The following is a 22,261-nucleotide window of genomic DNA, read 5'->3' as shown; positions in this document are numbered from 1 at the left end:
CCAGGGAAAGGGATTATGTACAAAGACTAATTAGCATGAAATATGAATACATTCATGAAGTAGTCTTGATCTATAATGCTCTTACAGAGAGTATCTTTTCTTTGAGTTCAGAGAAAAAGAAATTCAGAAGTTGAACTGAAAAAAAAAATCTTGAAAGTGTTTTTTAGATAAAAATATGCATGTATTTCTAGAATTAAATATATTTGGTAAATAGATTAGACTGTAAAGAATGCTTTATCTAATGTCAAAACAGGAGGAAAAAATCAAGTTATTCTTCAAAGGTTGTTTTTTTAACTTGATTTTTTACAAGGGAAATTAATTTAATATGAAGATAAGCACTCAGAACATGATTAAGTATCAGAACATGATTAAGTAGCCTATTCCTTTTTTTAATGACAGTTTTCCCTTAAATGTAATAGTAATATTATCTGTTGTGGAAGTTTTTTTGAAGGGTGGCTAATCTTTCCTGTTTAAGTGTTTATGTATCAAAGAACATAAAATCCTCATGGTGATAATGAGTTGGAGGTCAGGCACTTGTTGTCACTTCTAGGTCTGTGTTCTGTAGTTCTGTGCAGGGTGGTTTTTAAGAATGTTTTGTTTTCTCATGTGTTACTTGTAGTTGTGGCTAAGTTTACTGAAAACTTTTTCAATACTAGTAAAGAAGGCTCCTTATCTAGTTACTGCTAGAAAGCTGAGAGTTGTAATTTAGTTTCTTTAGCTGATGTACAGCCATACAGTTGGTTGTGAGTTTATGAAGTGAAGGTGGGAGGAAAAAATTAAGTCAGTGGAGAAGAGGATGAAAAATGCTGAAAAGAATCTGTTATTTACCAAGAAAGTTTGTGTTGACAAGTGAATAGTTCATGCACCTATATTTTCATGTCCTGAAAACTTCCAGCAGGAATAACAGTGTATTTGTTTAAATAAGAAAATCCACCATAAAAAAGATATAACCAAAATTTAAGTGTTTTCTTATGAAATAATTCTTTTAAGTCTGCACGAGAGTTGTTGCCTACATCTTACCAGCAGAACTATAGCTAGTTCGTAATACACAGCTTCTTAAATATACTTTCTCACAATTTTCTGTTAAATTAAATGTTGCTTTTTGCTATGAACTGTCAAAATGTATTCTGCTTCATGGACCAGTTCTAGATACGTATTTACTGACCTGTAATGCTCTTGTACTTAAAAACCAAAAACTTTTGTCCCCTGATAGTTTTATGCGCAAAACTGATTTTTCTTTTTTGCTGAACAAAATTAACTGAATAAATAAATTCTCACCTCATTTAGAGGTTGCTAGCTGTTTCAGCTGTAATTCTATTAGGAGATGCTTTGAATGTAATATCTTCCACTGCAAGAATGTCTGCCATGTATGCAATGAGCACGGATAGATCTATTACGTAAGTGAATAAAGATTCTTTGGAGATAGGTACATGTAAAAAGCTATCTAAAGGATTAAGAGTGAACAATTATGCTACTAACCTTCTGAATTCATTGAGAAATTGAAAGTATTAGGTACGTAGGCAGATAAAAAGCTGATAATTTTGTGGACTTACTGAATTACTTGTTAATGGTCCCTGAAGGATGTAAAATTGAAATGAAACAATACTTACAGAGTATACAAAGTTATGTATATGCAGCTGTGAGAAACTGATACTTTTTTGTAACGTAATTCCTTTAGATAGCTTTTTCTAGTCTTCAAGGTGAGAATATAATTTATTTAAAACACTAACACAAATGTATTTCCCAAGGTGGAGAGGCAGGGGAATAAGAAACTTCCAGTTTAACCGCTTTCTAAAAGCAGAATGTCATTGTGCTACACTGGTTGATTTTTATAAATGGTTTTGAAACTGTCTAAGTTGTGTATTCTAAAACGGAAGAAGCTTGGTTTAATTACTGTCTCTATTGGTCTTGCATTTAAGACATTTTTATTATTCGTGCTGATACATTGCCTTTTTAATAAATTCTATTTTGCTTATGTTGCTAAAATAAAGGTAAGCAAATCATAGATGACGTTCTAAATTTAAAATATAATATGGATTTTGTATGCGTCTATGCTTAAAGCTAACTTATGTTGGTAAAGGTGAGCAACTGGTACTGTTGTGTGTCAAGACTGTCTTAAGTCCGCTACAACATAGGTGACTTAATTTAGTATTCTGTTGGGTCCCCTAAGAGCAATCTTGTAATATGGACGTAATTTATCATTTACCTATTGAAGGCAAATAATCACTGCACATGCTTTAGATGTATATGAGAGTGTTTTGAACACCCATTGAAATTCTGGGGTTCCAAGGAAGTGTTTTCAGGTCAGATCTATAAGACTGTAGCAATAACATATGAAGCCGTACATCCTCAGGCCAGTTAACCCTGGTATTTTGACTACAACAGATGGCTGAGAGTAGATGCTTAGGTAAAGGTATAAGAAAAAGGTAAATACACGTTACTTAGTACATAGAGACTGTCTCTGTGGACTATGCAGATAGAGTAAACTGAATGATTTGATAGTTCTCAGCTTCAAACAGTTGAGTTTTTGAGTGGGAAGTTGCATCTTTATACATGGCAAAGTGCTCAATGTTTTCTTCAATGAACTCATGCAATCTTTTAGCATTCATAACTTGTACCATTGATCTCCTCTGTATTTCAAACCTGGTTTTTGCTGTTCTTTCTGGTTTGTTGCTACCTTTTTTCTCTTCATAAGCCTTATTAATAATTAATTCCTTTCCACTTTCTCAGTGCTTTCAAAGACCGCTGTCATACTGGTGGAGAAAACCAAAAGTGTATATTATACACAAAAGGCAAACAGCAAGACATCACTGAGTGGTGGCTGTTACCTAATAAGTATCAGTTGACCTACTGCAATAATTAGAAAACAACAATGAAGAAAAACATCAATGAAAAACATAATGTTTTTCAACCATCTCAATTACTGTCTATCAGTAATTACTCAAAAAATAAATCAATTACTATTTATCATAAAGAATATTGTGTTAGTATGGTACAAGCATTTCACTGTCCTGGTATATTGCAGCTCCATTGGGATGACTTCAAACTGATCTTTAGTTAGAATGTCTGTAATGTAGAAAGACACTCTACATGCGTTCTATGGCAGTTCTTGTTCCAAACAAGCCACTTTCCTCATAATGTGTCTGAATAAAACTAAGTAATTCTAACTTAAAGGTAGAAGTAAGCTGGATTCTTGTTACTGACTTGTGGACACAGATGCATTTATAATATTAAGTTAAAAGATATGCTTATTATATATTACAACTAATTTTATACTGCCCATGACAAGACCATATTTTCAGATGACACAGACTTCTACACTTAGAAGAGTAATTTCTTTATTTCTTTATTTTTTAGTAATTTTATTAATAAGGAAAAAGTTGCTATCAGTATTTATCAAAGCTGTGACTTCCAGTCAACGTCACAGGGCATAGGTTACTGGTTACAGAAAATAACAGAGTCTCTTAAGAGAGATAATTCCCCAATTTTTAAAATATAATCTCTCCCATAAAAATTTAGGCTTTGGATTCAGTAACTATGAAAGTATCCCTTTGAGTTCTGCTTGTTATTCTGTTTAATAAAACAGTAAATATGACCATATTACCATTGTTATTAATACTGATAATTACTTTCTCAAGCCTAGTAATTTATTATTTTTTTTTAATTTATTTATTTTTAAGTTTAAATTAGTATGAGAATGCAGTTCTTTTTAGGAAGTATTTAATGGAATTTTACAAGTACTAAGTCAACAGAAATGAAAGATTCTGTAGTTAACTGCATAGGTCAGACTGTATATCCAGAATACATCAAATTGCACTTAAACTACAGACTACAGTAGATCTTGAAGATGGCAAACAAATGGAGAATTTGGGGATTATAATACATACAAGTGAAACAGTTTTTCGTGCAGTTTTTTTTTTAAATATTGATAATAGCAAAATATTTTTAAAAGGGAGAGGATATTGGAAGGTGCATTTGGGGATGTGTTTGTTTTTTTTAATGTTTAAATATTCAGGCAGGGACTTCAATGTCAAATAGCACAGTGTATGTAGTGGGCGGAGGACCTAAAACTTCCAATTTTAGAAAAGACAGTCTGTGCACCAATATCTACCTACCGTGAGTGTATAAATGGGTTTTAGATCTTTCAATTCTTTTTAGCTTCGTTACTTCTAAAATTCATTTGTAATATGAAATTCACGAGTGTCTTTATTGGGGAAGATGTACCTACTCAAGCAGAAAAGTAGTTGAACTATTCGTTTAAAAGATTTTTGCTTACCACACTTGTCATAATAACAGAAAATGAGTTTATGAAAATGTTGATGAAATAAGATTTTTCCAACATTTTGTTTTACTTTGATTTTTTTTGGGGGGGGAGGGGAGAGGTCTGGAAAATACTTCACTACTCTGCCTTACAGTCTGTTGTGATAATGACCTAATATGTGAGGGGAGAAAAAAAAACAACTGGGATATGAGACTGTCTAAATTAAAATTACTATTACAGGAAGCATTTTATTTTATTTTATTAGACAAATGTGTTTTCTGACCCACATAGAAACTTACTGTATTACTTCTAAAATGCATTGGCTGATCTTTTTAGTAATTAATCAAGTACTGATGCATAGACAGTGAAAATCTGTGTTGTCTTAGTGCCCAGCAAAACCCACCATAGTCAAACACTGTCACAGGCCTCCTAGCAAGGTGATTGCTACCCCATTTCCGTTAGTTAATGAGGATATTTGGATAATGTTCTCAATACTGTATTTTAACTTTTGGTTAGCCCTGAAGTGGTCAGACAGTTGGATTTGATGATCCTTGTAGGTCTCTTCCAACTGAACAATTATTCTTTAGTTTATTAAATTATTCTTTAGTTTATTATTATTATTGGGTACCTCTGCAATTAATAGCTAATCAATAGCTTCCCAAGGTCACCAATTTAGTCATGTTCAAAGAAGTTTAATTTTCTCGTAAAGTTTACTGATTTTTTGTGCTATGAAATATCTTTTTGTCGTTCGGTGGCTTTCAGAAAATGTTAGGGTCCTATTTACTTGGCATTTTTGTATTTCTAAAAATTTGTTGTGACTTTACAGTAGCTGAATTACAGGCAAGTGTAGAAAAATAATTTTGAAAAGCCATACGTGCTTATTTATATTGGTACAGAAGTTTAAAGTACTGGTGGTAGAACTTTTTTTTTAATTAAGTCTCTGAAGTATTTCAAGATCTTTGTGTATATTTTTTGCCACAGTTATAGTTATTCTTGTTAGAAGTATTTTTTTAATATTTTTAACACTGTTTAGTGTCACTTCTTTTTTGTTTAGATCCTGTGTGGTTTTCAAGTAGTGTACTTTTTGTGGGATTATATTAGTTCCCAGCTGAAGGCATCACTAAAGGTACCCGTTTAAGTAGCATGTGCATTGATTGCATAATGTATGATGAACAGAAAACAATGCCTTGCAGCATGTTGCATCAGCTTTTTTCCTCTTACAGTGATAAACAAATATGTTTTTATTAACACAATAGAACTGAATTCTGAATTTAAAAAGTAGGTTATATAACATGGGGATTCAGATAATTTTCTTTTCTTCAAAGAGACATCTGCATGTGTTAAAACCCCCTTTCTTCCTTCTGCTTGATCATGTTGGCTCTCTACCTTTCCCTCTCCTGTCTGCTTTAGAAAGATGGTAAACAAAGGTAAAACCAACCAAAACATTCTGTAGGTATAATCAGTGTGAGATAACTGTGCATTGGTAGTTTTTTTGCCACTTCAGTGAATGATTGTTGATAGTTTAAAAAAAAAAAAAAGCTTGTTGCTTCTTCCCAACTAAATGGAGAATTGCACTAAACTACATCTGTATGAAGCAATACAGATGCTTTAGCTTCCAGATTGATTTTTTTTTTTTTAATCTTTTTTGAGCTACCCTGTGTTAACTGCTGTAAAATCCTTATTCATCTCTACCTTCAACTAGTTCTTTGGCATCAAGATAAAAAGCCTGTCTCATCGTGAAACAGGCACGTGTGCAAGGAATACCTGAAAAGAGTTGGGAGGTTGGTCAGTAGTAGTATATTGATTCTTAAATTTATCTAGTGTTTTATTTATTTAATTCTACTTTAAAAATCTGTAATTTGTGGTTCTATTGCAGTCAAGTCACTGCTAAAATGGACTGAATGAGAAAGAGGCTCAATAACAGAAGGGGCAGAAGCATGACTTTTGATAGCATTATGCTTGTAATCAATCAAACTGTGTAGAAGAATTTCTGGTAATTTAATGTCTCTTCTGCCTGTGAGTCTTAAGTTGGTAAGATTTGTGTAGATGCTCAACAGCAAGTTTGGTATAGTCACTGAATTTAGTTGTGATTTCAGTTATTTCTTTATGATTTTTGTGAATTGGCATGAAGGTAACTAAAAGTTCTTAGTCTCCTGCTTGAAACTATTTGAAGAGTAGCTGTAGTTTGTTACAAAATTTCTGAAAGTTTGGTCTTTTGTATTGTAAGTATGATTACTAGTTTCACAACACCTAAAGAAATGCAATCTGGAAACAGTTGAGGGAGGGATACTATTGAAAATTTGTTGTTTGCCCTGTGTGGACTCTTGCTCATAAAGTTGTTTTTCTTTCTGTGTCTGATCAGGTGTATGTGAATTATCAATGGAAAAAAAAATCCTTTTTGTGAACTGACATTTGGTAGCATATTTGCTTCTCTGGTTTTGTATATTATAACAAAATATTTTTGTTAGCCCTGCAGTTTTGCAGGTCTCAAGATAGAGACAAATAGTACTGTCTTTGTGTATTTTCTTTTAGCTAATAAAAGAACAGGTTTATCTTTAATGTTTGTGGCTGATTGACAAGTCTCATACTCTCTCTGTAAGCAGATTATAAGGATGTATGTTCTTCACCATATTTCCATAAACATTTGATTTTATATGGAAATTAGGAAGGCTTCATTAAAGGGATTAGGAATAAGTCACTTATCTTCTCAAATAATTTCTCACACCTGTCTCACCAAACAAATTCCTGCTTTTCAATAGTTTCTCATGCTTTAACAGAACTCACAACGTTTATTGTGTTGTCATGGGAGAAGTCATTATTAACTCTTGGATTATTACTTTTTTATTTGTTCAGCATCTGGTTTTATATCCATGTTTAATTGAGAACAGTTAGTGAGAAGGGTTTGATTATTTCATAGAGTGTCACTTTAGGATTTTGAACTGTAGTTCATTGGGTCAGGGCTATCTGTAAGATTGCTGTAAAGTTGATGTGTAACTCTGTCCTTTGCCAAATATATAGCAGGCTGGTCATACGTGGCCAGGCTTGCAAAATAATAGCAGGGAAAGGGGAGAACAAGCATTACGTTGTTGAACAGTCTTTTCTGCTTAGCTTTCTCTGCTTCAGGCGTTTTAGAGGTAGCTGGAGATAAAGGAACTGTCTTGGACTAGCTTAGTTTATGCTGGTATGCAGCCGCACAGGGTAAACTAATTATTCAAGTGGTATAAACCCAGTAGTATTACTTTGAGATGTTTTCCTGCTGGTAATGTGTACGAGGTGAAAGCAACTTTGTTTTTTCTTTAAGAGGTTGAAACTGAGGCTTTAGTGTTAACTCTTAACACTAAAAGTATACATGTTTTTATAGGAGATAACTGTAGTGAAACCCATCCTGATGAAACAGCACAGCAAAAAAAAACTGCTCTGAGAAGAAAAATATTTAGTCTGCTTAAAACTTACTCTTAATTATACTTCAAAGTTTTTCAATCACTTCTGGCTGACTTAAAATGTTCATCAAATTTTATTAGTGTTAGACATGTTAAGCTTCTATTTCTTCAGTGCCAAATATGTTCTATAATATTTAAAAGGAAATAAATCCTTGTTAATGGGTTTATGCAATACTTTAGCAAATTTTGTAAAAATTAAGTACACTGAATTATTCAGAAAATCATCATATATTTTAAATATCTGAATACCATTTTACTTTCTGTATAATTTTAAGTACTGAATATAAAGGCAGCAATCTTTGTTACTTATAAACAAACGATAAAAGAATCCAATTTAAAGTATTTTTATATGTTTTACAGTGTGTTTTTTTTTTTGTGTGTGTTTTGCTATTTACTATGGACAAGACAATTAGTAAAAACCTACCTCTTCAAGTTTATTTTGTGATGAATCTAGAATAATTTATCTTACTGGTTTTGGGTTAACTTCTAATGCTATCTGAGATACTGCAGTGTCAACAGAGGGCACTCATGTGCTTTGTGGTAACACCAAATCAGTGCATTTTTAAAGGTGTTTGGAATAAACTGGACTGAAGATACTAGAACTTCTGGGTTAAAAATATATATAAATATATATAAATATAATGTGATAGTATATATAATATATGTATAAATATAACGTGATAGTACATGAAAAATTTGTCATCTTATTAAGAATTTTGTTTCACTTTCCTTCTACTTAGATATTTTTTAGTACATTGAGGCAATGGATTTGCATTTTCTTGAGCTAATTCTTATAGATGAGTTATGGCTTTCTGACTAAGTTGCTATTAGTCTCTTCAACAATTGTATCAGAATTTAATAAATACATTCTTTACAGCTAAAAAGGCAATAGAAGAAACAGAAGAAAAGAAAGTAGCTCAGTCGAAGAAAAAGATTAAAGAATTAAGAGTTTTGGACGGAAAAACTGCACAAAACTTATGTGAGTGTCAAATATTATAAATGAATAATTATAATTTCCACATGGCTGTTCTTAAATATTCTTTCCTTGTTTAAATGTGCAATATTTTTCTAAAAATTGGCTAATGTGAATGTAAGTCTTAAGTTCAGAGAAGTTTTATGTAAGTATGATCTAAATTCACTTTACAGCCTTGGAAAATGAAAAAAAAAAGAAAAACAAACAAAACAAAACAAAACAAACAGAAAATGGTGTAAACTTAAATTTTAATTATACCTTTTTTTTAATTACAGAGTTGATTGTTTCTCTAACTGCATTAGACTAGAAGTATAATTAAGTGATAGTCACTGATTCAGGGACACAGTGTTGGTGGGTTTTAGGTTTGGCCTCTCAGCTTCCATCCCCAGTGGATTTTTCTGGTTACAGCAGTGGATAAAGAACTTGATGAGGGATAGATAGACTTTTGAAGAGACAAATATTGCCAAATGGGATAAATTAGGTGCAAAAACCACTATTATAAAATCTAAAGAAAACAGCACCACCTATTATTTTTAATTTGCTTTTCCATTTTAAGATGGAGGGAAATTGATTTCTGAGAGTAGTAGATTTTTTAATATCTGAATTAGAAATACCTTAAAATGCCAGTAGTCCATCTACACTTGAGGCAAAGCAAGTATATAAAAACAAATCCGTGCATTGTTTATTGCCATATCCATGAATACATTTTCCTAAGCAGAAAAAGTGCTATGACACAAGTGATAGAAAATTTTAAACAAATCATTGAAAATAGGATTGTAGGAAAATCAGACATAGTAATTGGGTTGAATATGTAGCATATCATGAAAAACGATGTATCAGTCTGTATGTGTTAGGGATATTTTGCGTTTTATGGAATAGGGTTCTGAGACGTTGTAACATCCTGGGATCAAATTATTTTACAAATGTCATCTTTGAAACATATACAATATATATAGTCTCTTATAAGCTTAGTTACTTAAAAATGGTAGAGGAGTTAGAGTGTGTGTATATATATTGTCTTTGCCTTTGACAAGGATTTTTTTTAGAATGTTATGAAAATACTCAACCAGTTATAAATTCAGTACAGGTGTGTAAACGTGGTTGTGAAAGCAGAAGTACCAGCTAAAGTCTTATAATGGGTTGAACATGTCTGTTTTAGTAGTAACACAAGTATGTTGCTATTCATAAAAGAAAAAAAAAGACTTATTTCTGACAGATAAATAATACTGCTAGGAAGAAACAGTCCAAATTGTTGTCATAGTTTGATTTCTTAGAAATGACATTTATTATGATTTCAATGCAAATAGCATACTTCATATAACACTTAGTTTATATAGAAAATTTTCTTCGTGTGAGTTAGCTTAATTTGGATCAAGATACATTTTTTTGAGTTGTTAGAATTGAAATTTGTATTCCTACATCCCATCTTCTTTGACCTTTTGGATTCTAATGATTTCTTACTGAATTTCAGCAATATTTTTGGGTTCTTTCCGTTTGCCTTACGAAGAAATAAAAAATATCATTTTAGAGGTTGATGAAGAAAAGCTGAGTGAATCCTTGATTCAGGTATGTGAAAAATGTTTGGTTTTGTTCATAGGGTGTTGTACATACAAATGATTACAAATGATGTTGTATCATACAAATGATACAAAGGTGTAAGAATTAAGAAGTAACAATAGTGTAGAGTTTTCTAGATATCAGCTATAAATATATCACTTGAATTTAGTGTTTTGTTTATTTCACTTCTACTTTTGTATATGCTTACATATGGCAATAAAACTGTCTTTAAAAGACTCTTAAAATTCTTTCTTCTGAAAGCGAAAATTCATAATGTAGGAGATTAAAAAAAATAATCTGATTCTAGTTTTTGAGCTTGAGACAAATGTTTACCTAGTTTAGGCTAGTGGATAATAGAGTTTCAGGAAAGCTTCTTGTTGAAAAACCTCTGCTTGTCAGTAGTGATAGATGAAACTACTTGAATGTTTCAGGATACTGCTACAGTGCAATGCAAGACCAACCAAAGAAACAGAAAGAATCTATAAATCAGACCTGCTTCTGAGTGTCTTTGATCTTATTTTAAGGCCAAAATCTGTCAGCCAGAGAGATGGAAATATGGAGTACAGCTTCTTTACATGTCTCTGGTTGCTGTCCTCACAGTAGGAGGAGAGCAATCTCTGTGGAGTAAGAGCACAAGAGAGAAAAAGGCAAACCTGAAATGGTATATAGATGCAGCACACTGATGATACTGATGTTGAATTACTTCCTCTTAATATCCTATGCAGATTATTGGTGTCATCATTACCAGCTGATCCAGTCTTCACTAATTGATATTTTTGTAGCTAATGTAGTGGGCTGCTGTTTGTCCTTTTGTTCTTCGTTGTCCCCTGTTTGTGACCCTGTCCTAATTCCCACAAGGCTTTGTAAATGAATGTTTTCTTCCTTTCTTGGTTGTTGAAAATGATTATTCCAGGGAGATTGGGCTGAACAAGCCTTTACACAGTTAGTACTTCATCACTTTGTCAAATTTTAGCATGGATTTTTTTAAGCAATGTTTTTTTTGTTGTTGTTGTTTTTTGTTTTTAAGATATAACATTTAGCATTACTTGTAACATTTAATGTAAGATTATGTTATCTCCACAACAGTCTTAAGTTGTAATCAAAATGCTATAGAATTGCATGTTTCATCTTTATCTGTCTATATGTTTATCTGTCTATAACTTCTAAATACTGTGAAGGCATTCTTCAAATTGAAGACAGTGCTGATGTCTGTATTAATTACTGGTTTCATTTAATTTTTATATAGTGTCTAAGCTATGTAGATAAAATAAGTTCCCTATAATTTCCTCATGTATTTCTGTGTTGTGTTATTTTAAACATTATTTTAAGATGCCAGCTCATTTGTTATATCAAGTTTAATATAATGCCTTTTTTATTTTAGAACCTAGTGAAGAATCTTCCTGAGCAGAAAGAACTTAATGCCTTAGCTGAACTGAAGGATGAATATAATGATCTCGCTGAGTCAGAACAATTTGGAGTTGTGGTATGTATTAATGCAGTAATTAACTGGAGAGTATTATTTCATCAAATAGATGAAACTCGAAAGTCTTTTGGTTAGTGTTATTTCACATTCTGCATTAAGTAAATGTTGCTGTATTTATTGATCAGAAACAGTCTAAAAATCTCTGTAAATTCATACTTGTTTTCTTGTGGTAGTGATTATAGCATGTGATTAAGAACATTAAGACATTTCTTTATCAGACCAAGTCTTTAATCTGATTCTTGTACGGTGTTTTGCATGGAACACTTAAGTATTTATTGTGCCTAGAGTGTTCTTCATAACTGTTTTATGAAGTCTTAGAAATTTAACTTCTTAAAGATCCATTTACTGTGGCACTGACAAATTTGATGAATTTATTCTTCTGTATTGAAAACTGAACATCTGAAAGTCGTGCTTATAATATCTCAACTCAGGTTTTATCTTTTGGCAAGATATATCTGCACATCTTTAAAGGTGGGGGAAAGATTTCTTTGTAGGAAGAGTTACAAAATTGCACTCTGATCAATAGAAAGCTTTTTTAGGAGTTGGATTCGATTTTACTTGTGGGTCCATTCCAATTTGGGATATTCTATGATTCTATATATTATAAATGTGTGTATACACCTACATGCATATACATACAGTATGAATGTGTATGTATACATATATTTATGAAACTGCTTTAGAAAAAGCATGGATTTGTAATAGAATTGAAATTTAACATCATATTCTGTTGCTTTTACTGGCGTTCAATAAATGTATCTATTACAAAGGAAGGGATATCAGATAAAATGACTAGAACCTGTCTCTGAATGAAATCATTCAGTTTGCATAAATTGCCAAATACATGCTGGTATGTGATTTTATGGTACCAGGTACTAAGGTAGGACTTGGAAGATTCTTTTTCTGATTCTGGTTTTCCAAAGACTTGATAAAGCCTTAAGCAATTTAGTTTATCATTTCACTTTAGTTTTGACATTCTGAGAGACTATATCGCCTTTGTAATGTATTTGAATGTATTCTTAACACCAGAGGAGCTAGGCTTGGTGTTGTTGGAATTTTACAGCATTATGTAAATTAAAAAGTATTAAAACAGAAATAGCAGTTCTTGAAATAGTAGAAACAGCTTTATTTACATATATGCGTGTGTGTGTGTGCGCATGTGTATATGTATATATAAACAGTCTCTGCTTTGAGTGTAAGTTGGCTTCAGAAATACCTTTTGAGTGATTTGTTTGTATTTAGGGAACATGATTTGAACTAGTGAGATTTTTGTAGAGGATACAAAAAATGAAAGGTATCCATGAGTTTTGAAAATTCCTAGGCAATTGATTTTAATTTTTTATAAATGGTATAAAGTTCCAAAAACATTATTTCAGAACAACAAGGAAACTTGGAAGAATATGAACATATTCATTCCTAATATTCTACCAGATTTCCTCATTGTTCTGAAACATGATTTTGGAACAGTTTATATTATGTATTATTTTGTATTTATTATAATGTAATATTTATATAAACTCTTTAAAACCCCAGGAGGAAGATGTTGTTCCCTCCTGTCATGTAACAGACATTTCTAGTGAATAAAATGGTGTGATAAAATGACAATAGTGCTTCCAGCCCTATGGCAGAAAGGGCTTTTAATCTCTAGGAGGGAAGGCAGGCAGGCCAGAACAATTGCACTGTCTGCTTCCTGCCTACTTTTGAAATGGCGACAAGCAAAGGGTGACAGGGAGTGACTGATGTACCTGAAAAGCCAAAGTGGCAAATTGTAGATGTTGTGCAAGAAAACCTCAGGATGGAAGCAAGCATGGCAGAGGCACTGGGACAAATGACTGGTGTCTGCCATTCAGTTAACTAGTTAAGCATAATTTTCTGAAATTTCTCAGTTCCTTCTTTTTACTGCTGTAAGGTATTTCATGTTGCACCTTTGATCTTTGTAACTGAGATTTTTCTCCCAGCTTGATGCCTTCTGAACACTGCAATTTATAAACATCATACCCTCCTTGTCTCTTCAGCTTCAGTCTTTCTCCCCATTCACTTTTTGCTGCATTTCTCTCTAGCTTTTACATAATGGTATTTCTGGAATGCTATACTGTCTATCTACATCCTCCGACTGTTCTGCTCTCTGTTGGGTAATAGTAAATTATTTTCCTGATGAGGAATGATGAGGCTGAACTCAGTTTTGGCTATCTTCGTTTTCAAAAGTGTTTTCCTTACATACAGTCAGAAGTTCCTCAGCACCATCATGTCTTTTGCTTTTGCTCTATCACTATGCACTTTCAAGAATCCTCTGTGTTTTCTCTGTTTCTTCCATTTAGGTAGTTACAAATGGTAGTTAAGGGCAGCTATTCACTAAAGAAACAGGTGTTGTGGGTTGATCTGGGTACACAGTTAAGCAGAGCATAAATGCTCACTTATTTGTTCCTTATATCCCCTCCCTACAGGGTAGAAAGAAAGCACAGAAGTTGAGATTATTTAAAAAAAAAAAAAAAAAAAAAAAAAACAATAAATGAAGGACAAGTGGAAGAAGAAAAAACGAAAGTGATGTAATGGCATCTTTATTTCAACTCCTAAACTTACTGTGCAACTCCTGTCTATTCATTGGGGGAAGGCAGATTGAGACACAGAGAATGCTGTGACACTGTTCATCAGTAATTAGAACATCACTGTTATCAGCATTGTTTTCATCATAAATAATAATAATAAAAAAAAACCACCATACAGTCTGCTATGAAGAAAACTAACTAATCCTAGCCAAATGCAGTAAAACAGATTAGTCCAACTTTTGTTGGCAGATTGTTGCTGCCAAAATTTGTTTGCTTGTCATAGGCTTACTTTAGAAGCATATATATTTTTTTTAAGAATTGAAGTAACTCTATTTGTACATTTATGCAAAGATGATCTGCTGTTCATAAAGATAGAATTATTTCTCTAATTTAACATGTTCAGAAGGTGTTATGAAAGAAATTGCAACTTCATCTGAAATTCTAATGGGGCATAGGACAGGCAGGATGAGGTTTTGAATTTTGTACCTCTTTTGGTCATATTTGACCAGTGGATGTGCAATTTTGGTATTATGCTAATACACTGCTGTTAGAAATAAAACAAACTGATAGTTAACTTAAGGTGTAATTATTACAGGTATCAAAATGTTGATCTATCCCTGTGGAAGCATTTATTTCTAAAGTAAAGAAAACCTGCAAAATAATCTTCCGTTATTTGCCATATATTTGGCTTCATCTTGATTGAATGAATATGACTTTGATAAATGAAAGAACATAACTGATGCTCTCGTTTACTTTAGCATGTTTATATATGAATTGTCTGCACAGTGAGCGTAAATTAATTTACCAAGTGCAATGTGACTTGACAGAGTGCAAAAGCTATTCCAATTTTCTGTTACCAAACATAGTACTGAGCGTATGATAATATGTGGAGAATGTTTTTGTTCTCCTATTTGGAAGATTTTTTTTCTTTGATCCAGAAGACTAGAAGAAGGACTCTTGTGTTGTTTTCATTTAGTGGTAAACCAAAAGTAATTAATGAAGTTGCCAAGATACAAGCCCTGTGTATTAGGTATGTGTAGAAAGTAGGTGCTCTCAAGACACTTCTTACCAAAGCATGAATTAATGCCAGTTGGCTTTACTGATATCTGAAAACCACTTGAACTGAGGAGGAGTAACCTTGGGTTTTAGCAGTTGTTGCATAGTTCAAGTTTTTAATTGATCAGTTTTCTAGCAACTATATCTAGTGCTTGCTTAATGCTTTCTCATTCCTTCTATATAGTATTATGATTTTTTTCTTTTCCCAGAAACTACGCCACTAATTGAAAGTGGTTGGGGAGACTGTATTCTCTTTCTTGTTTGCCTTAGAAATAGATGATGTTGGATTTACCTCACTTGTGATTACTACTGGATTGAATCTAAATGGTTCTTCACTAAGATTTGACTAAAAAATTAGAAGTCATAAAAATATACTTTTTTTCAGACAATACTAATATAGTCATTTATTTGTGATTATTTGTTTTGAGGGATGACTGACTACAAAAGTGTGTGATCCAACGTTAACCAGAAAAAAAAAAAGCTAAACCAAGCATATCAAAATGGTGATGTTTACCTCATGAAAGGGTTGAAGGTTGTTGGCATATTCAAATTTATTTCTTACTAAACCATATGGTAAAATACTGCTTTCAGGATATAAAGAGTTTTACAACTTTTTCCTATGCTATTTTGAATAAAAACATTAATTGGAGGTTTTCCTGCAAAAGTCACTTAATCACTTAACTTGCTTTGACTTCCATTTACTGTAGCACAGTGAATGTAGATTGTTTTCAGAACAAATGTTTTCAGTATGACTTTTGTGAAACAGAGAATGATTAGAAAAGTAATGTTTCAAGACTGAATGGTGGCGTCTTATGGAGGCTTCAGTAGATATTTCTAATAATGGGGATTAAAAAGCAAGTTATGCTGAAACACTTTTTTACTGAATCATTCATTTTCCTCATAGAAAAATCTCAAAGTTCCTCAAAGGAGATGTGGTCAAAGTCTGAGCAAAATACATAAGCAAATAAAAATCTTTGTTTTGATGGCCAAGATCTGTGATTTGTCACATAACAAAGCTTTTCTTTCAGGGGGACAAAGTGCTTCAGGAACACCACTGATAGTGAATACATTGGGGGAGAAATCTTTCTGTATTCTTCTAATTAAAATTAAGAGTTAGATTTGGAAGGTAATCATTCTTGCATTTAAATGAAAATTTTTAAGTGGATTAAAAATTTTCAATACATATTATTTTCTTAAATTTATACATATTTTTATGAATTAAAGTCCATGGCAAAGTAGAAGGAAATATTACTGATTACTTGTGCAAAATACAAAATAATAATTTCTAGAATAATAAAATTGGTATTGGGGTTTAAGGTAATGATATTGCTATCAGAGATACTTCTCAGTATCTGTGTCATGTACTGTTGTACAACTTTGTTATCTTATAGCCTTCCCATCAGGTCAGGAATGAATTAGTGCTATACTACCTTTTAAAAAATCCCTGAGACAGAAAATAGTGTCTTGGGGAGAAGCTTTACAAAGTTTGTTTCAAAAGACAACAAGTTGAATAGTAGGCAGTTTGTTGCCTACACTTCATGATGTTATGTGATCAGAACTGAAAGAGTGAGTAAACCTAAGTATATCCTTTTTTAGTATCTGTGTATATTTTTTCAAATCTATAGAAACTTGTCATAAATTTGAGCCCAAAACTCTTCATTCACCTCCTAAATCTGGATTATGCATTGGGATAGACAAAGATGAGACTTTTTCTTGGATGGTATGAACTTAAAAAGCTTTCATATCAAATATATCATACTGTATATATAATATAACTTTGAGCTTGTTTCGTAACCGTCATTCCAAAATGCTGATAGGATACATATTACTTATCACTTGGTATCAGTATAGGTAATAACAGAAAACTATTTAAGCTTCAGTTTAATTAAAACCTGCAAAAATAATCACCAAATTAGATGTAGCACTAATATAATTTGCTGATGTTATCAGCAAATATCATAAGTTATAGCTCCCATTAGTACAATGGCAATATTCCGTGAACAGTGGCACTAATGTAATCTGGCTTCATATAAACATCTGACTAATGAACCCTGACCTTCAGTGTCTCAAACTCACTTAGATATTCCCAAGGCCTACCACAAGGGCCCCTAAGAATTCGTCATCTTTTTCTCCCCAACTGCTCTCCCAGTGATGAAGAGAACTTGAGAACTGTGCATCAGCTCAGTAAGAGAGTCTAAAAATGATAATTCTCTTGTTTAATCAGACTGTAACTGTTTATATTTCTGCTATCTTACAATCTTTCAAGCGTCTGTGGTTTAGACCATTTCTGAAGGAAGAAAAACTTGAGAAACTTAGCTTACAAGTCTAACTTCATTGGAGCTTTGACTAAATGGTCATTACATATGCCTTCAGGCTAATATGTTAACTGGTGGAACTGGCTTACATACATTCTGTGATGAGGAACAAGTTTAGTAGCGTACATTTATTGCTAGTGAGTTTGGAAATTAATGATTTGGTAACACAAAGCACTCTTATTTTCAGTATGTTGTTTTACTGAATTATTTCAAGCAAAGCATATGGTTTTGGGAAAAAATACCTTTGTGCGGGTACAGATTCTTTGAAAATACAAGATAGGCAATGAAAATATAGAAATTGTAGTCTTCCAACTCTGGCTGCGTAATGTTGGTTTTTAATATAAACCTTTGTTCTTTTATGTTCTGATGTAACTTTTCTTGTTTTATAGATGAGTTCAGTGAAAATGTTGCGGTCACGTCTCAATGGGATCCTTTTCAGGCTTATGTTTGAAGAACACGTAAACAATATCAAACCTGACATTATGGCGGTTACAATGGCTTGTGAAGAGCTGAAGAAGAGTGAAAGCTTCAGCAGGCTTTTAGAGTTAGTGTTATTTCTTGGAAACTACATGAACTCTGGTTCCAGAAATGCACAGTCTCTTGGTTTTAACATCAGTTTTCTTTGCAAGGTAAGATGAAACTATAAAACTGGTAAGTGCAGATTCATGAAGCTTACAACCACAAGAGAAACTACCGCAAGTTAGGGAAAAACACTCAGTCAATGTAGTTTACTGACCACATCGCTATTTTAAATAACAGATGCACAAACACAGAATAAAACTTTCTAGCATGCTATGTTCCTATAGCTGTCCTACTCAGTGCACTGGTGATTAAAGGCAGTCGTTAAACAGTAAGTCTGTTCTGAGTCTTTCTGGAACATAAAAGTAGAACAGACTTTCCAACCTCAATTTTTTCAACCATTATCTCTTCAATAGTATGCACATAGACTTTGGGATAAATTGCTCTGGCTACTTGTCTCTTGCTTCTGTATTCCATCCTGCTATCCATAAAGCAAGAGGTAAGTATGTGGAATTAAAGACAGACTTCTTTATCCTATGTTAAACTTCACTTGTGGTGGCAAAATGAGATACAACATCGACTTAATTTGTAGCAGTACTTGTTTATTTAAATGATGAAATGTGATTAAGGCATTGATCTGAGCTTGACCATCTCAGTTTGTAAAGTACCTGTCTTTGAAATAAAGAGATGCAACATCTGTAAACATATTTAAAACAAAACAAAACAAAACATAAATCTCAGAATTTTGCTGTTATTTCTTATCTTTGATATAATATGAGGGCCCATGGTTCAAGTCCCCATCTGAGGCCACATAGAAATCTAATACGTACTTCAAGGAGTTGTAACTATGGGGGAAAACAGCCTTTCAAATACACAGCAAGTCTGATCTGACATATTTCAGTAGAGGAGGACCCTCTGCTAACTATAGTTTAATACAAAGATCTTGCCAACATGACGTAAAATAAAACCATGACCCGGAAAGTAGTTTAATTCATTAATGGCTTTTTTAAAGAGTAGCCAATTTGAAGTTTATTTTATAAATCCAATGGTGCTTTTTCTTGTCACTAACATATGAATCTAAAGGGAAATTAGTGAGTTAAGTGGAAATCTTTTTAATTTAGAGGGAGATAAAATGATGACTATGCATAAATGGTATTCTAGCATAGCACAGATTTGAGAAGGTATTCTTGCATTCCAGGTGACTTATAAATTGCTGTCAATGCAAATCCCAAAGGTGTTGACACAGCTAATGTAGATTGACTAATCCTGCAAATTGTTTTCTACTTGAACTGAGTAATTGCTGAAGCATAACTCTCTGTGCTTACAGCTGAATTCCATTTAAAATAACTGAGATAAAAATTTATGACTACTTGCCTTGCCCTCAAAAAAAACAACCCACCTTTTTTCAATACATGTTTCTGAAGGAAGTACTCTTTTACCTGTGAGAGAAAATATTTAAGCATTCTCCATAACAAAATGCTTACTGTGCTGCTGCATTTAGATGTTAATTATGTTTTGTTGTAAGGTGATGTCTAAAAATAAAATAATTACAAGGACAGTGATGTCTGTTGGAGTGAAAAAGGAGGTCTCACCAAACTGTAGACATAAAATTGTATCATTAATACCTCTGTATAGTTATTATATTATATATTATATTATAGTTATAATATTATGCTTGTGAATTATCACTAATCAGTTGCAAAGTCAGGAAAAGTAATTTAAGTTAGTGGATAAGTTTCTCCAGACAGAGCGACGTAGTTGTTATTTGCTTCTGTTGTTTATTAATTAAGTTAAAAGATGCTTGCTGCTTCCATTTAGTCCTCTGATTTTCATTGCTTTTATGCATTTACCATTCAAATTTGAATTAGATCATTATAATAATGTGCTTTTGCTATAGATGTTTTTTCCTCAAAATTTGTCCCTGTAGCGTCTTACTTAAAGAACCACCCTTCCGGACCATTGATATTTATTTTGTGTGTATATATATATATATTAAAAAGAGGTGTTTACACACTTAGTATTCTTGATTATTTTTCTTAATTTCATTACTTCTATAGACAAAGCTGATATTTGGATAATGACTTTTTTTTTGGTACATTATTTTTGATTGGTAATTGCATTTGGTTCCTTTGTTATATAGCTTTCAAATTCTACCCTCCCATTCTCCCCCCAAAGTAGTAAGATGGCATTATTGGCTCTGTATTTTTAACTAAGAGTATAGTCTCACAGACCTTCATTAACTGCCTTGAAGAATATAAAATATTAAACTATATCAGGTGGTGGTATCTTCTGTAAACACCAGATTTAATATATTTGTAGCCACTTAACAGCTTCATTACATGATTAAAACAGTGTTGAAATCAAAGACTTGAAAAATGGTTGGCCTTCAATTGTGTAAATCAATGCTTCTGTATGCATAAGGATGGTAGGGTGAGTGTAATGTCCTATTCAGAGAAACCTTACTGTGAATAGAAAAAATAGAAATACCTGTCTTCTGTTTTTTCGCTGAAGGCACTAAGAGAAAAAAGTGAAATTTCACAGCAAAAACAAGATAGCAGTCTGTTTGCCAGTGTCTTGTGGCTTATACGTGTTTGCTCTGTGGTGTACCTATATGCTACTAAATTTTGAAGGCTGTGTAAACACTGAAAGACATTTATTTATTTATTTTATTTTATTTTATTGGTGGCAATTTGAGAAGGCAGCATTACTGCATAAAAAGGTCTGCCTTGAATAATTTTCAAGTGTATTTGTTTCTTCTCCCAGGCAATATATTTGAGTTGTAAGCTTTTATAGAGGAATTTGAGAGCCATTAGTTAGCATTTTGATAGAATATATGTAAAGCATAATAATGACTAACTTACTTTACTGTTTTGTGAGCTCTGTTTTTGTGTGTGGAACCCTCATAAGTCATAGTATGTTATTATTTAGAAATTGCATTTCTATAATGTCAGGTACATTGTTAGACTAGGCGTCAGGTATAAAATGTCAAAGAAATTTCATCCTAAGTTTTTGTTTTGCTTGCCATGGAAGTGTTTTTTTTTGTTGTTGTTGTTATTTAAGTGACTTTAGAAACAGAAATGTTTCTTACCTTTTCTAATATTGCCTTTTGTTGAGTCACACTATGGCATGAATATAAACTACAATTTGCAAAGTACAGGAAATGCTGTAGAGCATGCTTAGCATGCTTTAAGAACTTGTTTGCTGTTCTGCCTGTCAATTGGCATATTTAATCAGTTAGGAAAAAAATCAGACAACACAATTTCTTTCTACTAACCACAAGATCATCTATTCTCTTAAAACAAAAGACGACATTTTAAATTATTAAGTTGCTGCCAGTTTTGGGAAGAGCTTTAACCTGAGACTACACTTGTACAAAGTGCGTTCATTCTCTGTCCCAGTATTTAAAATCTCTGTCAGCTTCTTTTCAAATATACTGTGAAGGTGTTATTTTCATACTATATAAATAAGTAGCATATAACTTTTTACTGTATTAAATAAAGAAAGCTTTCATAGTATGGCTTTTTTGCTATTAAGTTTGCAACTTCTTGGAGCTTACTGTTTTGTTTTTTTTATTAATCAAGGGATTGTAATAAACAATGGTGTTAATTTGAAGTGATGCTTTGGCTAGTCTTCTGTTGTCAGGGCCAACTATACAAAGGAAAAGTCTGTATTAGGTGCATTTTGCTTATTTCAGTGGCTCATGAATGATGGCAAAACTTAGTGTTATGAACTGTTCATGAAGTTCAAAAACATACAGTGGGACACAAGAGGAAAAGTAAAAAGGGGAAAGTATGAATGTCTTTTTTTGAATTACTAGCACGATTAAGCTTCTATTTTGTGAAGAACAATTATGTTTTGATGTCTGTCTATATCACAGGTGATGACAATTTTAGAGATGAGGATGTCTGTTTGTCTACTTTTGAAGATTACATATCTAGTGACCGTTTCTATAGGAGTTTTATAAACAAATAAGAATGGTTAGCTTAATGTTTTCAAATGCTTATTTTTCACTGGTAATTTTTGGACTGATGGTGTTTTTTTAAGCTCACTGTAGTCTACTTCATTGGATAAAGCATGATCAAAGTTTAATAACAGTATTATCCTCTGAATA

At 32.5% G+C, this 22,261-nt stretch overlaps 1 protein-coding gene across 13 annotated transcripts in view; it reads left to right on the top strand.

The window, feature by feature from the left end:
- The window catches only part of DIAPH2 (diaphanous related formin 2), a 250,622-nt gene that overhangs the window by 56,396 nt on the left and 171,965 nt on the right, over nt 1-22,261 (top strand). For all 13 annotated transcript variants that reach the window (XR_011811856.1, XR_011811855.1, XR_011811854.1 and 10 more), the window contains 4 exons: nt 8,579-8,680; nt 10,146-10,240; nt 11,613-11,714; nt 18,021-18,260. Coding sequence is in view for 8 of the 13 variants with exons in the window: in XM_072043112.1 (XP_071899213.1) it covers nt 8,579-8,680; nt 10,146-10,240; nt 11,613-11,714; nt 18,021-18,260 (539 nt within the window). In the remaining 5 variants the exon portion in view is untranslated. The remainder of the gene's footprint in view (nt 1-8,578; nt 8,681-10,145; nt 10,241-11,612; nt 11,715-18,020; nt 18,261-22,261) is intronic.

The sequence above is a fragment of the Anas platyrhynchos genome, chromosome 10, assembly GCF_047663525.1.
Source record: "Anas platyrhynchos isolate ZD024472 breed Pekin duck chromosome 10, IASCAAS_PekinDuck_T2T, whole genome shotgun sequence".
NCBI lineage: Eukaryota > Metazoa > Chordata > Aves > Anseriformes > Anatidae > Anas > Anas platyrhynchos.
The sequence above is the reverse complement of the archived record's forward strand: the minus strand, read 5'-3'. Positions and strand labels throughout refer to the sequence as shown.